Source organism: Pleurodeles waltl, chromosome 2_1 (genome assembly GCF_031143425.1).
Source record: "Pleurodeles waltl isolate 20211129_DDA chromosome 2_1, aPleWal1.hap1.20221129, whole genome shotgun sequence".
In the NCBI taxonomy this organism is placed as follows: domain Eukaryota; kingdom Metazoa; phylum Chordata; class Amphibia; order Caudata; family Salamandridae; genus Pleurodeles; species Pleurodeles waltl.
Window position 1 is genome coordinate 47479475 of NC_090438.1, and position 20795 is coordinate 47500269.

At 49.2% G+C, this 20795-nt stretch overlaps 1 protein-coding gene across 1 annotated transcript in view; it reads right to left on the reverse strand.

The window, feature by feature from the left end:
• Nucleotides 1–19603, reverse strand: part of LOC138261097 (START domain-containing protein 10-like) — a 116242-nt gene extending 96639 nt beyond the window's left edge. The window contains exon 1 of the mRNA XM_069209741.1: nucleotides 18309–19603. Coding sequence (XP_069065842.1) covers nucleotides 18309–18476 — 168 coding nt within the window. The 5' untranslated portion in view covers nucleotides 18477–19603. The remainder of the gene's footprint in view (nucleotides 1–18308) is intronic.
• Between the last annotated feature and the right edge of the window lie 1192 nt (nucleotides 19604–20795).

The following is a 20795-nucleotide window of genomic DNA, read 5'->3' on the forward strand; positions in this document are numbered from 1 at the left end:
AAAACATAGATAAAACAAAGTATCACAGATGTAAAACAGAGGAAAACCACCAACGGACACTAGGAGGGCGAGGCTCCAAGGTAAACAAAAGTCCATCAGCCTGGAGGGGAAGTCACCCTTCTTCTGGTTTCACCACACAATGAGTAGATTATATCTGCCCTACAGAGCTCCAGAACGTCCTGTAATGTTAAAGGACAATCCTCAGGACCTGGTGATGGTCATATGGTAAAGGTTATGGTTTTGGAAGATGGCATCAGACTGAATAGTTACATGAATCTCACTCTAACCTTCAAGGGTCATCGTACTGGGTATAAATCAATCTCTCACTGCTTCTCACTTTCACATTGTCCAGACAGTGCAGCCGCAAAAACCAGTACTGGTGAGGCGCATTTGAATAGCGCGTAATTTACAGTGTTTTCCTCTAACAGCAGCATGTACGGGAGGAGTGCAGTCATGAGGAATGTACTGCAGCGCCAGTACAATCTCCTGACACCTTTAACTTTGGACTTCAGAACGCAGTTTTGTGTTGAGAGCAATATGGATGCCCTGGCTGCAATACAATGGATTTATTAGGTCTGGCTCGACAGTGCAACTATCGCCTGACCATAAGATCAATGAAAGAGAGCTTTCAGAATAGAAAGTGTGATTCAAGCTTCACCCAAATACTGTTTTCACCCAAGTACAGGATTTTGATTAAGGCATAAGTTGTTTGCTTTCACAAAAAAAAAAAAAAAAAAAAGAAGATTGCTTGTATTGCAATTTTTAGCTTCTGGCAGAGTTAACACAACTGAGAAGGACCGAGTTTGTTATGGTGGCAAGCAACCATCATGGGTATCGGCCTGGTCTTTATGAATTATTATGATAAACGGGCTAGGCCTGATGCATTTATTGTGAGGAGCATAAGTTAAAATTAACAGACGTTCAACTTTGGATTGTTTTACTCCCAATTAAAGCCTACAGATAGGCTCTGGTTACCCCATGTGACCAGCAGTAAATATGGAACATCTGCTTGGTGAGAACCCTTGCTGAGCCCTCGTGAGAGATCGTGTTTTGCTTTGCTGACTGTATTGTATACATGTGGAGTTTACTGAATGTATGTCTGATGGCTGCCTTGCGGGAAAGCTTACTCTCGATACAGTACGCCTGAGCTGGTTATGGTGTTGAGCTATGATGATAGCTACAGGTGTGACTGGTGTACAGGGAAATGTTATGTCAGGTGCCACAGGTCTGGCCTGTTTTATTATTGCGATGTTATTATAAAGGCAGGAGGCCTGGATTATTTATTAAGAAAAGCATATGACAAAGCCAACAGGCCTCTAAGAAAGGACGGGGGTTACCTGCTGGTCACTCCTGCACCAGTAGTTGGTTCCTCTCAGGCCTGGGGGCTGCGGGTGCAGTGTTTCTTCCAAGAATGGAGTTCCTTTGTTATCGGCAATCAGGGTTAGGGGGAGCCTCTGGATCCTCTCTGCAGGCGTCGCTGTGGGGGCACAGGGAGGTCGTCTCAGGGTGTCCACATCGTTGGAGTCGCCTGGGGGTCCTCTCTGTGGTGTTGGTTCTTCTGGACACGAACCAGGGGCTTCGGGTGCAGAGTGTGGAGACTCACCCTTAAAGAGTGAGGATGGAGTCTCTTTAAAGATGGTTTCTTTGTTGTAGTTTTGGACAGAGCCGATGTCCACTGGAGTTTCTTGGTCCTTTGGGTGCAGGCCAATCCTCAGAGGTCGCTACTCCCGCTGGATGCGTTGCGGTGCAGGTTTTTTTGAGTATGGAGACAGGCCAGTAGTGCTGGGGCCAATATCAGTTGTCGTCTCTGCGGGGTCTTCAGGTCAGGAGTCCTTGTTTCAGGTTGCAGGAATCTGGTTTCCTTGGTTCAGGGTCACCCCTAAATACTCAATTTATGGGTGTGTTTAGGTCTGGGAGAGCAGTAGCCAATTGCTACTGTCCTGGAGGGTGGCTGCACACCCTTTGTGCCTCCTCCCTGTGTGGAGGGGAGCACATCCCTTATACTATTGGGGGGGAATCCTCCAAAACAAGATGGAGGATTTCTTAAGGCAGGGGTCACCTCAGCTCAGGACACCTTAGGGGCTGTCCTGACTGGTTGGTGACTCCCCCTCGTTTTCCTCATTACCTCCTCCGGTCTTGCCGCCAAAAGTTAGGGCTGTGTCTGGCGGGCATCTCCACTAGCTGGAGTGCCCTGGGGCACTGTAACACGCAGCCTGAGCTTTTGAGGCTCACTGCTAGGTTTTACAGTTCCTGCAGGGGGGGAGGTGTGAAGCACATCCACACAGTGCAGGCTTCATTTCTGTCCTCAGAGAGCACAAAGGCCCTCACCACATGGGGTCAGAAACTCATCTCTCAGCAGCAGCCTGGCACAGACCAGTCAGTCCTGCACTGAAGGATTGGGTATAAATACAGGGGGCATTTCTAATATGCCCTCTATGTGCACTTTGTAATAAAAACAGCACTGGCATCAGTGTGGGCCTATTATTCTGAGAAGTTTGATATCAAACTTCTCAGTATTCAGTGAAGCTGTTATGGAGCCGTGGATTTTGTTTTGACAAACTCCCAGACCATATACTTAAAATGGCCACACTGTACTTACAATGCGTAAGAATGGACTTAGACACTGTAAGAGCCTATTGCTCATGCAGCTATGCCCTCACCTGTGGAATAGTGCACCCTGCCTCAGAGCTTTAAGGCCTGCTGGAGGGGCGACTTACCTGTGCCACAGGCAGTATTTTGGGAGCTTGGCATCCTGAGGGGGGTGCCATGTTGACTTTGCCTTTTTCTCCCCACCAACACACACAATCTGAAATGGCAAGGTGCCTGTAATAGGTGAGGGGTCCCTTAGGGTGGCACAACACATGCTGCAGCCCTTAGGGACCTTCCGTGGTCACAGGGACCTTGGTACCACTGGTATCTTTTACAAGTGACTTAGCTGTGTGCCAATTGTGGAAACAGTGGTACATTTTTAGTGAAAGAACACTGGTGCTGGGGGCTGGTTAGCAGGGACCCAGCACACGTCTAAGTCAAGTCAGCATCAATATCAGGCAAAAAATGAGGGGTAACTGCAATAGGGAGCCATTTTCCTACAATCCTGCTGCACAGATCTTTCAAAAATCACTATTTTGACATGTAGAAAAATGGATTTAAAATGTTAAATGTCACTCCTAGGCACCACTTGCTGCCCAAAAGCTAGGGAGCATAATATTTAAGTGTGGAAATTTAACTTTTAAGAACGTTACCTTTAACCTGCCTGAAGCTGCTGGAGACAAATGACCATTAGCTCTCCAGCAACTGCAAAGCATAATACTGGGTCTGAATGAGATGTGAAATTCCACACAAGAGCTACACAATAGGTTGATGTAACTGGTCAAAGACTGCTCCTCTCAGGGCAGCAAAATATGCAGGGTGTGAACACCCTTTTGACACCAAAGTGTTAAATCCAGTCTGACAGGTCTGTCTGAACCACATGTAACGCTGTTTGAGACACTTGAAAGGGAGAGAAAAGGATGCCACGGCAATTCTTGCTTATCCTATCTAGGTGACGGAGGGCCCTGCCTTTGTCCTACTAGACATATGTCTCAGTTTGTTGCGGCTGCAGGGCCAGCTTCAAACTGGATTTTAGGGTTAGATGTGGAAGGACAGTTGGGATTACCCTAGTGCACGCCCATACACACCCTCAACATTCAGAGTCCAGGATTAGTGTGGCCAGAGACTTTCACCATCTTGAAAATGCCCTAGCATGTGGCATTTTGGAGCCCGCCTGTAGTAAAGAATACAGGAACTACTGCAAGTGTGAGAAGGGCTGCACCAAAAACATTTACACCATTGGTTAGGGAGTGCCCAGGAATACCCCCCCCCCCCACCAGCTGGTGCCAGGATTAAATGTGGCATCCCCAGGAACCCCATTCACAACACTTTCTGGATCTGCATAAGAATGTAAGAGGACTGTAACTGCTGTCTGTGACCCGTAAGGAGCCCTGAAGGACTGAACCTGCTCACCCTTATACCCAGGATGAAGAAGTGGAGCCCAAAAGGTCAGTTGGCTGACCTCACGTGTGTCCCTATAATTCCCAACTGAGCAGTGGCAATTGGAATTTGGACTAGACTTTGCTAGTGGACTCTGCCTGGCTGTAAAGAAGCTTTGACTTCCAGACTTCTGGGCCCAGTAGTCCATTTGGTTTATCTGACTAGCGGTCGGCCTCAAAATGCGCGTAGGCCCTGGTCTACTGCTTCTATACAAATCTGTAAAAAAAACAAAAAACGTATATCTAGTTCCCATTGTTGACATTTTGTTTTGGTCTTATTCTAATCATATATTTAATTGTGGAATTTTATTGTTTTGTAATTATAAATTTATAGTGCTTACAAGCCCTGATCAGGCATTGAAGCACTTTTCATGAGTAGTACGCTACTCCGGAACCAAAAGGTGGATCAGTATGACTTTTTCTACTGTGTATTAATTGCTTAAAAACTTTACACACTGCCTTTCACTAAAGCGTGACTGCTTTGTGTCACGTTACCAGGGATTGGGTACAGGTTTATTCTATTTAATTTATGTGACATCTAGTAGGTGGTGGTCTTATCCTCTGCAGTGGACACTTGTCAGCCCCAAATAATAGTCCACTTTCCCACAAGATATTATATTGTTTTAACAGCTATATTTTTGTACATTTTATAGTTTTATTATGGTATACCTTAAGGGTGCCTTGTGGAAAGGGTCATGGCCAACACAGTAAGCCCGGCTTGGTTACGGCGACAAGCCAATGATAAAGTTTATAGGTCCGATTGTTTATAATGAAAAGTTACAAATTATAAGCAATAAGCCTGACATACCGATTGTGAAAAACATATGTTTGAGTCATTAGGCATGTCAAGGCAGATTGCTATTACTCTGTAACAAAACTTATAAATAGGTATTTTGTTATGCAAAATGTCAGATTACCTTTGTAGGGAATGATTTTGGAGTCAGTTACTGCCTCTGTGGGGGGTTGGTGGTTGGGGGGGGGGGTAAGAGACTGGCAATGTAGTATCTGTGGACGCTTCTGAGCCATCTACCAGGATCTTGTAATAAAAAGATCATTAAATTATACATACATCTATGTATGTATATACATATATAAATATTTATTCATATAGATACAAAGAGGGCCTTTGGGGCAGCTCTGCTCTACCACTGGTCTGTCAGTGTCATTTACACTCTTATTCCGTGCATGACAGTATACAGCATGGGTTAACGGTTCAGTCTCCATCAGTCACTGGTTCTCTTGCTCTGTGATTGAAGGATCACGTGAGCACAGTCAACCGATAACGAGCGTGCTTCAGTATCAGGGCTCGTTGGCCAGTATTACTTTTCAATGTTCTCCTTCTACAGTCCCCCTTTCATTTTGTTGGTTCTCCTCTTTTTATATTAATCTTTCTTAGGAGGGCACTCCAGGGCTCCAGTCAGTGCGAACAGGTTGGTTGCTTGCTGCTTGTTTCATCTGTAGTGTGCTGCATTCCATACAGCCAAGCCCTCTAAAATAGGAGACTGTTAGAAATGGGGTCTTTGGTTGGCAGTCAGGTTACCCCTTGTCCAAGCAAGGACCCTCTCTCTAATCAGGGTAAGTCACACACAATCCAAATTATTCTGTGCCCACCCTCTGGTAGCTTGGCACTGAGCAGTCAGGCTTAACTTGGAAGGCAACGTGTAAAGTATTTGTGCAATAAATCATGCAATAACACAGTATAAACACCACAAAAATACACCACATAGGTTTTGAAAAATATAGAATATTTATCTGATTAAATGCAGGGCAAAACTACACATTGAAATATCACTTTAGCAAATGATTTAAAAAAAAAAAAAAGTCTTAAGTTCTTAAAAGCAATAAGTGTCTGTTGCAAGCACAAGTACCTGGTTTGCGTCTAAATTATCCACAAGGGACCGCAGGAGGAGGAGATGCGTGGAAAACTGGGAGGTGTGCATTGGTTTCTTCATGCGCGCACACAGACGATGCGCCGATATTTTTTGCGCAGCAAGGGCCTTGTGTCAGTTTCCGGTGCGCAGACTTATATACTCTTCAGGTTGCGGGGTATTTGGGTGCCCTGGGGACGATGCGGAGAAATCCTGGGCGTATGGGACAAAGTCACAGGAGCTGCATCGATCTGGTGGGCGATGCAGGGAAATTTGTCGCATGGCAGGTGCTGCGTCGATTCCTCTTCACAGGAAGTCAGGCTGCGTTGTTCCGGCTCAGCAATGCGTCGATCCAGTGGGGAGTGCGTCGAAGTTCCAGTCGCAACGTTGGCGCTCCGTCAATCTCCACTCGGGGAGCCAGGCTGCGTTGTTCAGGTTCGGCGTGCTGTGATTTTTTCACTGCGGTGCAGGCTGTGGCCTTGAGACTTCAGGAAAGAGGAGGCAAGCTCAATCCAAGCCCTTGGAGAGCGCTTCTCAGCAGCGCCAGAGGGCAGCAGGGCAACAGAAAGGCAGCAGTCCTTTTCAGCAAAGCAGTCGGGTGAGTCCTTTAGGCCTGCCAGGCAGCTTCTCTTGGCAGGTTGCAGGTTCAGAGTTTCTTCCCCAGTGGTATCATGTCCAAAAGTGTCTGAGTTGGTAGGGTCAGAGACCCGGTTTAAATACCCAAATGTGCCTTTGAAGTGGGGGAGACTTCAAAGAGTGGCTTAGAAGTGCACAAGGTCCACTTTCAGTTCCATCCTGCCTCCAGGGTCCCAGTATAGGGTGTGGCAGTCCACTGTGTGAGGGCAGGCCACTGTCCATTGACATGTAAGTGTCAGGCTCTCCACCCTCCCAGCCCAGGAAGACCCATTAAGTATGCAGATGTGTGCAGGTGTGACTGAGCATCCTGTGTTCGGGGTTGTCTGAGTGAAATGCACAAGGGATCTGTCAACTAACCCAACCAGACATGGATTGTAAGGCACAGAAGGATTTAAGTGAAGAGAAATGCTCACTTTCTAAAAGTGGCATTTCTAAAACACTAATATTAAATCCAACTTTACCAGTCAGCAGGATTTTGTATTACCATTCTGGCCATACTAAATGTGACCTTGTCGCTCCTTTCAGATCAGAATCTACCACTCAAACAGTATATGAGGGTAGCCCTAATGCTAGCCTATGATAGGAGCAGGTCTCGCAGCAGTGTAAAATGAATTTAGGAGTTTTACACTACCAGGACATATAAACTACACAGGTACATGTTGTGTCCTTTACCTATACAGCACCCTGCCCTATGGGTTGCCTAGAGCCTACCTTAGGGGTGGTCTATATGTAGGGAGGGGAGTTTAAGACTTGGCAAGTACTTTTAAATGCCAAGTCGAACTGGCAGTGAAACTGCACACACAGGTCTTGCAATGGCAGGCCTGAGTCATGGTGAAGGGCTATTTAGGTGGGTGGCATAATCAGTGCTGCAGGCCCACTAGTAGCATTTAATACCAGGCCCTGGGCACGTGTAGTGAACTTTACTAGGGACTTATAAGTAAATTAAATATGCCAACTGGGTATGAGTCAATGTCACCATGTTTTAAGGGAGAGACAGCATATGCACTTTAGCAATGGTTAGCAGTGGTAAAGTGTGCAGAGTCCTAAAACCAGCAAAACCTGTTTCCACAAAGTGGAGGGAGGCAGGCAAGAAAAAAGGTAGGGGTGACCACCCTACGTCTGTCAGGTCTAACATGTGTCCCCCCAGCTGAAAGTGGGGAGAGCCACCTAACCTCCTGGGAGCTCTCATCGCTAAGGCAGAAGTATCTGGAGACACCATCAGTGTTGGCGAGGTCAATCCCCAGACGATGCTCCACCGTAAAGTCCATCCCCTGTAGGGAAATGGATCACCTCAAGAGTTTAGGGATTCTCGCCCCTCATCTGCATGAGCCATCTGAGAGGCCTGTGGCCCGTCTGAACACGGAAGTGAGTCCCAAACAGGTATGGTCTCAGCTTCTTCAGTGCCTAGACCACAGCAAATGCTTCTCTCTCAATAGCACTCCACCTCTGTTCCCATGGTAATAGTCTTCTGCTAATAACAACTACTGGTTGGTCTAGGTCCTCCTAATTCAGCTTTGCTAGGACCACCCCTATGCCATGCTCTGAAGCGTCTGTCTGCACGATGAATTCTCTGGAGTAGTCAGGTGCCTTGAGCACAGGGTCGGGCACATGGCTTCCTTCAGGGAATCAAAGGCTTTACGAACAGCCTCTGTCCAATTCACCAACGTAGGTTGTTTCTTGGATGTCAGGTCTGTTAAGGGGGCTACTATGGTGACATATCCCTTAACCAATCTGCAGTAATATCCAGGGAGGCCTAAGAAAGCCCTCGCCTCGGTTTGAGTTCTATGTGGTTGCCAGGCCTTGATAGTTTCAATCTTGGCCTGGAGGAGCTGCATCTTGCCACCGCCTACTAGGTTTCCCAAATACACCATGGAACCCTGGCCAATCTGGCACTTACTGGCCTTGATGGTCAGGCTTGCCTGTTGCAGGGCCTGAAGCACCACCTTGAGGTGGAGCAGGTGTTCCTCCTAGCTGGAACTATAGACAGCAGTGTCGCAGAAGACATCCTTGTCAGCTAGGACCCCATTAACCAACCGTTGGACAGTAGCGGGGGCATTTTTCAATCCAAAGGGTATTACTCTGAACTGGTAATGGCCCTAAGGAGTAGAAAAAGCAGATCTCTCTTGAGCTCATTTAGTCACGGCGATCTGCCAGTACCCTGACTGGAGGTCAAAGGTACTAAGGAACTTTGCAACGCCGAGCTCATCAGCTCGGGGGATAGGGTGAGCATCTGTCTTTGTGACAGAGTTGAGACCCCGGTAGTCAACGCAGAACCGGAGTTCTGGCTTGGCAGCAGCCTTGGGAACCAACACCACTGGGCTGGACCAGGGACTGCTGGACTTCTCTATCACCCCAAGAGCCAGAATCTTGGCAAGTTCGTTCTTGATGCTGGACATTACTTTGTTGGACACCTTGTAAAATTTATTCTTTACAGGTGGACTGTCTCCTGTGTCAATGTCGTGGACACACAAGAGTGTGAGTCCAGGAGTGAGGGAGAACAGGGAAGAGAACTGCTCCAACAACTCGTAGCAGTCTCACCTCTGATCGAGAGTCAGGGTGTCAGAGAGATTAACACCCTCCACTGACCCATCATCTTCCTTAGCAGAGAGGAGGTCGGGGAGAGGCTCACTCTCCTCTTCTGTGCCCTCATCTGTCACAAGAAGCATACTGACGTCAGACCTCTCAAAATGAGGCTTCAGCCTGTTGTGGTGGAGAACCCTTAGGGGGTGTATAGGGGTCTTGAGGTCCACTAGGTAAGTGGCCTCTCCGTTTCGCTCCTTGATTTCGAATAGGCCAGTCCAGCAGTCCTGGAGAGCTCTAGGTTCTACTGGCTCCATTACCCATACTTTGTCTCCAGGTTAGAATTCTACCAGAGTGGCCTTCTGGTCATACCACTCCATCTCTTGTCTGGTCTCGGGGTTGCTCTTGGCCTGTTTTCAGAAACACTGTGTCTGGTTGCGGAGGGCCAGCATTTAACTGACCACATCCTGGAAAGGTTTCTGGGGAGCTTTCTCCCACCCCTCCTTGACTATGCTCAGTGTTCCCCTGAAAGGGTATCCATAGAGAAGTTCAAGGGGCTGAACCCCACCCCTTTCTGGGGCACATCCCTATAGCAAAGAGAAGGCATGGTAAGATTACGGCCCACTTATGCCTCATGGCCTCAGGCAGGCAAATGATCATGCCTTCTAGGGTCTTGTTGAACTTTTCAAGAAGCCCACTGGTTTGAGGATGGTAAGGGGTGGTAGACCGGTAGGTTACCCCACACTCATCCCACATGGACTTCATGTACACGGACATGAAGTTTGTGCCTCTGTCAGACACAACCTCCTTTGGGAACCCCACATGGGTAAATATCCCCATCAGAGCTCTGGTCACCACTGGTGTAGTTGCTGTTCGTAGAGGGATTGCCTCTGGATAGCGAGTGGCATGGTCCACCGAAGCCAGGATAAACGTGTTGCCAAGGGCAGTTTTGGGGAAAAATGACATCGATGCCCACCCTTTCAAAGGGGGTGCCAACAACGGGGATTGGGATCAGGGGGGCCTTGAGCCTTTTCCCTGTCTTCCCACTAACCTGGCAGGTTGGACAGGACCTTCAGAAATTATCTGAGGCTACCTGCATTCGGGGCCTTTAAAAGTGGGTGACAAGCCTGGCAAAGGTCTGTCCTGTATTGCTCCAGATGTCCTGCCAGGGGGATATCGTGAGCCAGACCCAGTTGGAAGGCCCGGTAGCACTGGGGGACCAACAGCACATATGCTGCCCCAGCTTCCGCCACCTTAGGCTCACTGTAAAGGAAATCATTCTCCCAATATATGTGGTGATCGCCAGAGGCATCACCTGCTGCTTGGGCTGAGGCCTGTTGCCTCAGACCCTCAAGAGTTGGGCACTCCTTCTACACTTTGCAGAATTCCTCCATGGTTGGCCCACCCCCCACTTGCCAGCAAGCTCAGGCAGGTTATCCAGGGTGGCAATATCCTCCCCAGTTGGCTCAGGGGCCTCCTCTTCTGGGACCCCGTCATCCACTGCGGAAATATCTGGGGCCGGCTTCCTGCGTCCCTTGCCCTTCCTCTGTGCAGCTGTCTGGGCCATGGGCTGTGTGGTCATGCAGACCCATTCAGGCAAACCTAACATCTCCAGGTGGGATCTGAGCTATACCTCCTTCCAGGTAGTGTGCTCAAGATCATTGCCTAACAGACAATCTACAGGCATGGCAGGACTACTTTTAGAGTACCAGAGACCCCCCCTCAAAGGGAACCAGAGCTACCAGTAGGTGGCTCTTGCAATTGTCAGCGACTATGACCTGGTGGAATGTATAAGGGATGACCTGCTCTGCTGACACCAGGTGACCCCCGACAGTGGTCATGCTGGCTCCTGTGTCATGCAGAGCCTCCACCTTTGCCCATTAATGGTGACCCACTGCCTATACTTGGAAGTATTGGCAGGCATGTGGGCTTTTGGCACCATCTCCTCATCTCCCAGGGGCACTAAGGTCACCTCTATCTGCTCCCCAAAGCTAACTGGGACTATCTTCCCCTCAAGCACTACCCTAGCCAACCCAGTTGTCTGCTCTCCAGTGGGGGGGCTGTGCCCTCTTGGGACACTGGAAGTCGCCTTTAGTGTCCATGCTTGAAGCATTCTAAGCAATTGGGGATACATTTCCCTTTCTTCTTGTTAAAGAACCCTGGCCTCTTCTCAGACTCAGGCCTCTTTCTTCTGGTGGGAACCCTGGTCGCCTTTGTGGGTGTCCCCCCCAGATACCTTTTGGGACACACTGGTGCTAGCCCAGAGGTTTGCCTCCTGAGCAAGCTTTCTAGGATCAGTCAGCTTACTGTCAACTAGGTGCTGGCGCATCTCTGTAAAGCAAACACTGAGCATATGCTCCCTTACGATCAGATTATACAACCCTGTGTAATCATTTACTTTGCTGCCCTGCACTCATCCATTCAGTGCCTTACTGGGAAACAAATAAAATAAAAAATAAAAAAAATCTACCCAAGTTTGTGTGGAGAGTTTGGTGCTGTCCCTGAACCTCTGACTGTATTTCTCAGGGGTCAGCCCAAACTTGGCAAGTAAAGCAGTTTTCATGGGTGCGTATTAGTTTTGATCTCTTGGATCCAGTGTAAGAAGCGTGTCCCTCCCTACAGCTAATACATACCACCACAAGGCCGCCCCTCATTGCTCTTCAGAAACCCCATGAGCCCTTAGTGCAACTTCATACGCAGCCAACCACTTATCAATGCCATTCTCCCAGCACATAACTTCACACTACATTTTTGGGTATACAAACCTTCCTTTCCCCAGCAGGCCCTGCATGTATGCTGCCACCATCATTGCTGGACTCAGACTGCCTCGCCTTGATCTCCAGCTCTTTAAGACTCAGTCCATGAGCCAACAAAAGTTTATTTTCAGCCAAAGCTCTCTCAGCTTCAGCTTGTTTGGCTGCTCTCTCAGCCTCTCTGTGCTTTCCTCTCCTCTGCCTCCATGCGTAACTTTGCCATTTGCAGTTGAAATTCTCTCTCCTCCCTCCTTTCCTCTGCAGTCAGGCCATGGCTAGAGACACTGCTTCCTGGTTTACCAGGGGGCACAATTCCAGGGTTAACATCCCCCACTGCTGGTGGCACATCCTCTGAGGGGCCACTCTCTGGCTCCTCCAACTCAACATCTTGTAAACGGGCTTCTGCCCAGGCCCTTGCCGCCTTTTGGTATTCCTCCTTTCTGGAGGCACCCCGGATAGGTAATCCCATCCCCTTGCAGGGCCCCTTCAGCTGGTTAATAGTGTATGTCTCGAGCTTGGCTAGGTCAAAATCTTTCAGCTCCTGCTTAAGACACAGCCAGAGACATGTTTAATGAGGATTAAAGTTAAAGGGTCAGGTAGAAAACGAAATTGCACAAAAAGACAACAAAAAAAATCAAGTTGACCTTTAAATGTGGGTAGGTAGTCTACATGTAGCTATTGTATGTCACTGCACAAAAACAAGTCCTAACCCTCACCGCTGATCAACAATGTTATAAATGGGGTCTTTGGTTGGCAGTCAGATTACCCCCTGTCCAAGCAAGGACCCTCTCTCTAGTCAGGGTAAGTCACACAATCAAAATTATCCTGTGCCCACCCTCTGGTAGCTTGGCACTGAGCAGCCAGGCTTAACTTACAAGATAATATGTAAAGTACTTGTGCAATAAATCATGCAATAACCACAAACACACACCACACAGGTTTAGAAAAATATAGAATATTTATCTGATTAAATGTAGGTCAAAACAATAAAAGATGCAATAAGAAAATGTAAAGCTATCACTGGAAAGTGATATAAAGTGTCTTAAGTCTTTTAAAAGCAAACAAAGTCCCTTTCAAGCACAAAGTACCTGGTTTTATTATCACATTAGCAAATGATAAAGAGTCTTTAGTTCTTAAAAGCAATAAGTGTCTCTTGCAAGCACAAGTACCTGGTTTGCGTCTAAATTATCCACAAGGGACCGCAAAGGAGGAGATGCGTGGACAACTGGGGGGTATGCGTTGGTTTCTCTGGGCGCGCACAGACAATGCATCAATATTTTTCACACAGCAAAGCCCTTGCGTTGATTTCCAGCGCACGGACTTGGATCCTCTTTGGGTTACGGAGTATCTGGACGCCCTGGGGACGATGCAGAGAAATCCTTGGCATGCGGCACAAAGTCACAGGATCTGCGTTGATCCGGTGGGCGATGCAAGAAAATTTCTGTTGCACGGCAGGCACTGCGTAGATTCCTCTTCGCAGGAAGTCGGGCTGCGTTGTTTCGGCTCTGCAATGCATTGAAGTTCCGGTTGCAACGCTGTGTCAATCTCTATTCGGGTAGCTGGACTGCGTAATTCTGGTTCGCCGTTTAGTGATTTTATTCACTGTGGTGCAGGCTGTGCGTCTATTCCGGCAGGCTGTGCATCAATTTTTCGACGCGCAAGAAGTTCTTTGCAGAGATGAAGTATTTTTGGCCTTGAGACCTCAGGAAACAGGGGGCAATCTCAATCCAAGCCATTGGAGAGCACTTCTCAGCAAAGCCAGAGGGCAGCAAGGCAGCAGTCGTTTCCAGCAAAGTAGTCGGGTGAGTGCTTTGGGAAGCCAGCCAGCTTCTCTTTGGAGGTTCTGGTTTAGAGTTTCTTCCCCAGTGGTATCATTTCCAGAAGTGTCTGAGTTGGTGGGGTCAGAGACCTGGTTTAAGTACCCAAATGTGCCTTTGAAGTCGGGAAAAAGTATGCAGAGTCATAAAACCAGCAAAAACAGTTTCGACAAAGTGGAGGGATCCAGGCAAAAAGTTGGGAGTGACCATCCCAATGCTGTTAGGTCTAACAGAGACTATTATAGAATGCTGTTGTCCACAGTTCATATTTGTTTTACCATTCTAAGATGGCCAACACGTTTTTTCTAAATGTGGGGGCCATGCTGATATTTTAAAACAACAATAATCTATTTAAAATAATTCTGCAAGACAGACACCTGCTGCTGTGTTTATTTTCATTATTGCAAGCATATTCTCATCATGTCCAGACAGCAGTATGTTTTCCTTTTTGCACTTGTAATCTTTTAATTTATCATGCATATTGTTTGAGTGTTCTACCTGTATTCTTTTAACTTATCTTGCATAGTTTTTGAGTTTGTGTGTGTTCTATTACAGTTGTGCAGATGATGAATGCAGGACTGAGACAGTGGATGGATGGATGGATGAACGGAAAGATGAGTGACAAGGTGCATGTAGGGTGTCTTATTGAGTGTCTAAACCCATCAATGACCCAAAAGGCACTTTTGTTCATAAGCCAGACTGACTGACATTGCCAATGCTTGCTGAAAGAGTTATCAATTAGAAAGATGCTCAGCATCCAGTTTTTCAACCATTATGGAATTCTGCTATCAATAATTTATCCTTGTTTTACTGCTCACAAGATAGCTACCAGCTTAGTTTTAAATGTGGTGGCCATGCTGGAGCTTTAAAACAAACTATTTACAATACCTCCTCAAGGCAGGCACCCTCTGCTATGTTCAGTTTCATTATTGTAATCATATGTCAGCCGTATTTAGACGGCAGCATACTTTTTGTTTTTATAGTTGTGTGCTTTTTATTTATCTTGAATATGTTATTGAATTTGTATCTGTTTATTATGGTTGTGTCAGAGGAAGAATGCAAGAATGAGTTAGTTGATGAATGAATTCAGGAATGAAAAGATAAGTGAATTACTGCATATATGATAGTGTGGCTCAATGGTTAGAGCGGCAGACCCTGAAGCAGAGATCTGGCTCAAGACCAGGGTTCAAGTCCCGCTTCGGCAGGTCTTGGGCTCAATTCCCCTTCACCAGATAATTCTCGCCTCGGTGCCTAATCTAATTCATGGGTCCCACTCTGCAACTCTGGGCAATAGCTTGCTTAATCTCCACAACGGCCCCAACAGCGCTTGGATGCCTGGCTTCACCCTAGGGGTGCTCAGGAGTGGGCGCCTCACAGGGAAAAGCCAGGAGGGGTTCCATAGCGGTATGAGTACAGCGCCTTGAGACCCTAACGGGTGAGTAGTGCGCTATACAAGTGCTAATTTACATTTACATATGATGACTTACTGAGTGCCTAAATTACCTAATGTCAAAAAAGGCACTTTCATTCATAAGCTATACCCACTGGCATTGTGAATGTCGTTTCAGACTGTGCGCAGATGTTAGCCCATCACACATTTTTATTAGTCAAACTATGCTACCTGTGCAGCTTATTTTACATATGAAGCATGTATCCTAGAAATGCCGTGTTGGAGACGGTGCGCTCTAGTTGGCTGAGGCGAGGCAATAGCCACTCAAAACCTAACACTACCACTAGGGATGGGTGAATATACTCACTGTATAACCTGCACTTGACTCTTGGATAGCTTGGCGCTGAGCATTCAGGCTTATCACAGAGTCAACCTGTAAAGCATTGGCACAGCACATGTACACAGTAAATACACTGAGCGTCACAAAAGAGACTTCACATGTTGTGTATGTAAAGAAGACTTGTATTCAACACACACATTAACTAACTTGACAAGCACATCAAGTATGTCTGGGCGTGAATCACATTCAGACATAACACCAGCTGTACTAGGCCCAACTGTGTTAAAACTACAACAGCAATATGTACACTTGGGAAATAATCCGATTTTCCCTCCCAGCACCCTCATACGGTGCAAAACGAGAGCCATCCTAGCAATTATTCCCATTCAATACCATTCAGTTACAAGGTGAACTCCGGTCCACAATGAAAGCAACAACGTGTACACTCAGATAATTACAACACTTTTAAATAGCCTTGTGGGAGTAGGAAACACGGCTAAAAACTAATGTCAACCGTGATCACCTTTTGAAAAGGAACACGCTTATTCAGGGTCCGGGGGGAAAGGTGAGAGGTGGGAGGTGGGAGAGAGTAGATAACAGGCTGATCAAGCAGCAGGCCATAAATGGAGGCCTGGCTCTCTTCGGGAAGTTCACTCAATGGTCTCTGCGTCGTGCCTTCTGGCAGGGCCGGTTCTGTAAAACACGAGGCCACCGTAGGACACACGCCAGGCCAATTCATTCACTCAATGGTCTCTGCGTCGTGCCTTCTGGCAGGGCCCGGTTCTGTAAAACACGAGGCCACCGTAGGACACACACCAGGCCAATTCATTCTCTCACACCAGTGCCAAGGTGCGCTGACCAAACATACGATAGAACACATGAAACCTAAATCACAGCTCACTCTGCCCACGGGCATGAGGACTGATAAAAGTATGTGCATGATTAAATACTAATGAGTGTATCCATTCTTCATTTCTTTAAATAATAATTACAAAAAAAAAAGGCCATCCATGACACCAGCAATTTACCAAGCACAAGCCAGTTGAAGATGGTAGATGGATGCGCCGCCACCAGCCCGTGCACAACAGAAAAGTTCACTAAAGGCGCAGAGACGAGCGAGGTAGCGGGAGATTCCACGTGTACAGACAGGGTGCATGTGTACAGCCCTCTCCGGTGCACCCGGCCAGGCCGCCCCCGTCCGAGGAGCAGAAGCCAAGACCCGCAGACACGGCCCGGAGTCGGCCGCCAACACCCCACACCGAGCGATAGTCACAAAAAACCGTAAAAAACAAAATCGGGTTAAAAGGACCCTCACATCGTTAATTTCCACCATATACACTAACCGACCACACCCCTTGATTCAGTGTTGAAACCACATTAGTCCACATATCCAAAGCACCCGCTGCAGCAGGAAACTGCAAGAAGCTGGGGGGGGGGGGGTTTAACCCGGTTCTTTTGTTACAAATTGTCGGGCGGATAGTAAGTGCTAACCGCACCAGGTAGGCGAAGCCACATATTCTAATTTAAAAGGCAGACAAGATTGAATACTGTTTTCCTGCATTACGATTCTGTCGAATAATAGCGGGGAAAAAAACAGAAGTACAACTGCAAAAACAGAAGAGATGATGCAAAGAAATGATATTTCTTTTTAGACAGTTAAGAGGAAGCATAGAACATAAAACCAAAAATGGGAAAAAACATTGGCATGGAGAGCAATTCAATATTATTTATATAAAATACTCGATCCCATGGCACTCGCCCTGTCTCACGGGGGGGGGCTCCTTTGCCACCACCTTCACTGGGGTGGTCAGTCACTCTCCACCAGCGCTCCCTCGCTGTGACTAGCATTCTGACTGGCGTTGAGACCCCACCAAACCTTCAATCACACTATTCCACGGGATCGCGTTCGGTACATAACAGAACAAGCAGATTTTGCTGAAGAAACTACAAATATCCACATGCAACGGGCCGTTAAATGCAATAATCGTAATTGGTTTTCTGGATGCTCCCCGAGCCTGTGGAGATGGAATATATAGGATAAAAAAATACTGCCCCTCCTGCACTTCTGCAGCCTTCTTTGATAGCACGGGTGAATTAGCGCATAACAAAAGAATACTGTCTCAGATACTTTTGACACAGGGCGATTAAGGGATTTGCCCAGGATCACACGATGCTGAGTCGATGCCGGGATTCGAGTCAAGCTCCCCGTGTATCTCTAGCCACATCATCTACCTACCACGGCAAACAGTGCTACAAGCATCAGGTTTCTTGGACACCACCCTGCGCTGGAAAAGCACAGTCCCCTTACACAATGGGTTAAGTCAGCGGTTCTCAACTTTTTGAATTCTGTGGACCCTACTTTATCAGTATAGGAACAAGGGGACCCCACACTGAATCATTATTGGAAAGAGGCTTCGCCCTATCCAATTGAGTCACTACTGGAAGCCAAGGACCCTGACCTAAATATTGTGGATGATTAGAACCGCAACAAAAATACTGAACCAATCAATCATTCAAACATACACAGGCGAGAACGCATTGTATTTAGTTTGCAAAAAATTATAAATAAATTTTAAAAAACAAAATCTCAAATGTTATTAGGAAGGTTGGAGCTTTTCTAAATTGAACTGAAGCCACACATTGTCCATACTATATTCTGTTTGATGCACCTGCCCTGCTCCCACGAATCAACCTGAGGATCCTACTTTAATTTTTAGCCTCCAATTTCGAATTCCTTGACATTTTCAGTAAGTTTTAAATTTTGCAATTGTACATTTAACCACGTTATGTATATACACTTTATGAACCTGTTAATATTATGTAATTCTCTAAGCAGTCAGGGCTTGGCGGGCCCCCACAGGTTGGGAAGCACTGGTTTAAGCCTTGAACGATCAGAGCTGGGGTCAGGGTTCCTGCAGAGGTTCCCCCATCGCTGCCCAGCTGGACCCCGGCTTACCTTGACCTTGTGCAGGGCCTCGGTCCTGCTGTCCGGGCCCGGGGGCTGCACGCACACCACGATCCCGCGCTTGGAGTACTTGGGCACCCAGCCCTGGTCGGACTCGCACTGCCGCCGGAAGTCAAGGAAGGCGGTGTCGTCTGGGACCTCGACCGGGGTCTGGGCCATACCTGGGGCCAAGGAGGGGTCGCGGTGACCCCCGGGGCCGAGGGGTCCGGACTTCAGGAAGCTGGCAGGTGCGCACGGTGCTGGGACTCACTACGGGGGCTCCTCCTTCTTAACTGTGTCACAGGCAGGTGATCTCAGGTGAGCGAGTGACAGTGCAGGTGCGCTCCGACCCTGGACAGGTGAGTCTCAGGCAGGTGAGTCCCCAGAAGAGGGACAGATAGGGGACTCCCAAGAAGAGGGGCCAGGCAGGTGAGTACTGGGAAGAGGGGCCAGGCAGGTGAGTACTGAGAAGAGGGGCCAGGCAGGTGATCTCAGGTGAGCGAGTGACAGTGCAGGTGCGCTCCGACCCTGGACAGGTGAGTCTCAGGCAGGTGAGTCCCCAGAAGAGGGACAGATAGGGGACTCCCAAGAAGAGGGGCCAGGCAGGTGAGTACTGGGAAGAGGGGCCAGGCAGGTGAGTACTGAGAAGAGGGGCCAGGCAGGTGATCTCAGGTGAGCGAGTGACAGTGCAGGTGCGCTCCGACCCTGGACAGGTGAGTCTCAGGCAGGTGAGTCCCCAGAAGAGGGACAGATAGGGGACTCCCAAGAAGAGGGGCCAGGCAGGTGAGTACTGAGAAGAGGGGCCAGGCAGGTGAGTACTGAGAAGAGGGGCCAGGCAGGTGAGTCCTCAGAAGAGGGCCAGGCAGGTGAGTCCCCAGAAGAGGGGCCAGGCAGGTGACTCAGGTGAGCGAGTGACAGTGCAGGTGCACTCCGACCCTGGACAGGTGAGTCTCAGGCAGGTGAGTCCCAAGAAGAGGGGCAGATAGGGGACTCCCAAGAAGAGGGGCCAGGCAGGTGAGTCCTCAGAAGAGGGGCCAGGCAGGTGACTCCCCAGAAGAGGGCCAGGCAGGTGACTCCCCAGAAGAGGGCCAGGCAGGTGACTCCCCAGAAGAGGGCCAGGCAGGTGACTCCCCAGAAGAGGGCCAGGCAGGTGACTCCCCAGAAGAGGGCCAGGCAGGTGACTCCCCAGAAGAGGGCCAGGCAGGTGACTCCCCAGAAGAGGGCCAGGCAGGTGAGTCCTCAGAAGAGGGCCAGGCAGGTGAGTCCTCAGAAGAGGGCCAGGTAGGGGACTTCCCCAGAAGAGGGCCAGGCAGGTGAGTCCTCAGAAGAGGGCCAGGCAGGTGAGTCCCCAGAAGAGGGCCAGGCAGGTGAGTCCCCAGAAGAGGGCCAGGCAGGTGACTCCCCAGAAGAGGGCCAGGCAGGTGACTCCCCAGAAGAGGGCCAGGCAGGTGACTCCCCAGAAGAGGGCCAGGCAGGTGACTCCCCAGAAGAGGGCCAGGCAGGTGACTCCCCAGAAGAGGGCCAGGCAGGTGAGTCCTCAGAAGAGGGCCAGGCAGGTGAGTCCTCAGAAGAGGGCCAGGCAGGTGAGTCCTCAGAAGAGGGCCAGGTAGGGGACTTCCCCAGAAGAGGGCCAGGCAGGTGAGTCCTCAGAAGAGGGCCAGGCAGGTGAGTCCCCAGAAGAGGGCCAGGCAGGTGAGTCCCCAGAAGAGGGCCAGGCAGGTGACTCCCCAGAAGAGGGCCAGGCAGGTGACTCCCCAGAAGAGGGCCAGGCAGGTGACTCCCCAGAAGAGGGCCAGGCAGGTGAGTCCCCAGAAGAGGGCCAGGCAGGTGACTCCCCAGAAGAGGGCCAGGCAGGTGACTCCCCAGAAGAGGGCCAGGCAGGTGAGTCCTCAGAAGAGGGCCAGGCAGGTGAGTCCCCAGAAGAGGGCCAGGCAGGTGAGTCCTCAGAAGAGGGCCAAATAGGGGACTCCCCAGAAGAGGCCCAGGCAGGTGAGTCCACAGAAGAGGGGACAGGCAGGTGAGTCCCCAGAAGAGGCCCAGGCAGGTGAGTCCACAGAAGAGGGGACAGGCAGGTGAGTCCCCAGAAGAGGGCCAGGCAGGTGAGTCCCCAGAAGAGGGCCAGGCAGGTGAGTCCTCAGAAGAGGGCCAAATAGGGGACTCCCCAGAAGAGGCCCAGGCAGGTGAGTCCACAGAAGAGGGGACAGGCAGGTGAGTCCTCAGAAGAGGGGCCAGGCAGGTGACTCCCCAGAAGAGGCCCAGGTAAGTCACACAGGACAGGTGAGACACCGGCAGGGCAGACTCGGGCCCAGGTGAACTCCGGACAGGGGAGTTACTGCCAGGGCAATCTCCAGCCCAGGTGAGTCACTCCGGACAGTGAGTCAGTCAGGGCAGACTCCGGCCCAGGTGAGTCAGTTCGGACAGGGGAGATTATGCTAGGGCAGACTCCGGCTCAGGTGAGTCACTCCGGCCAGGTGAGTCGCTGGCAGGGCAGTCTCCGGT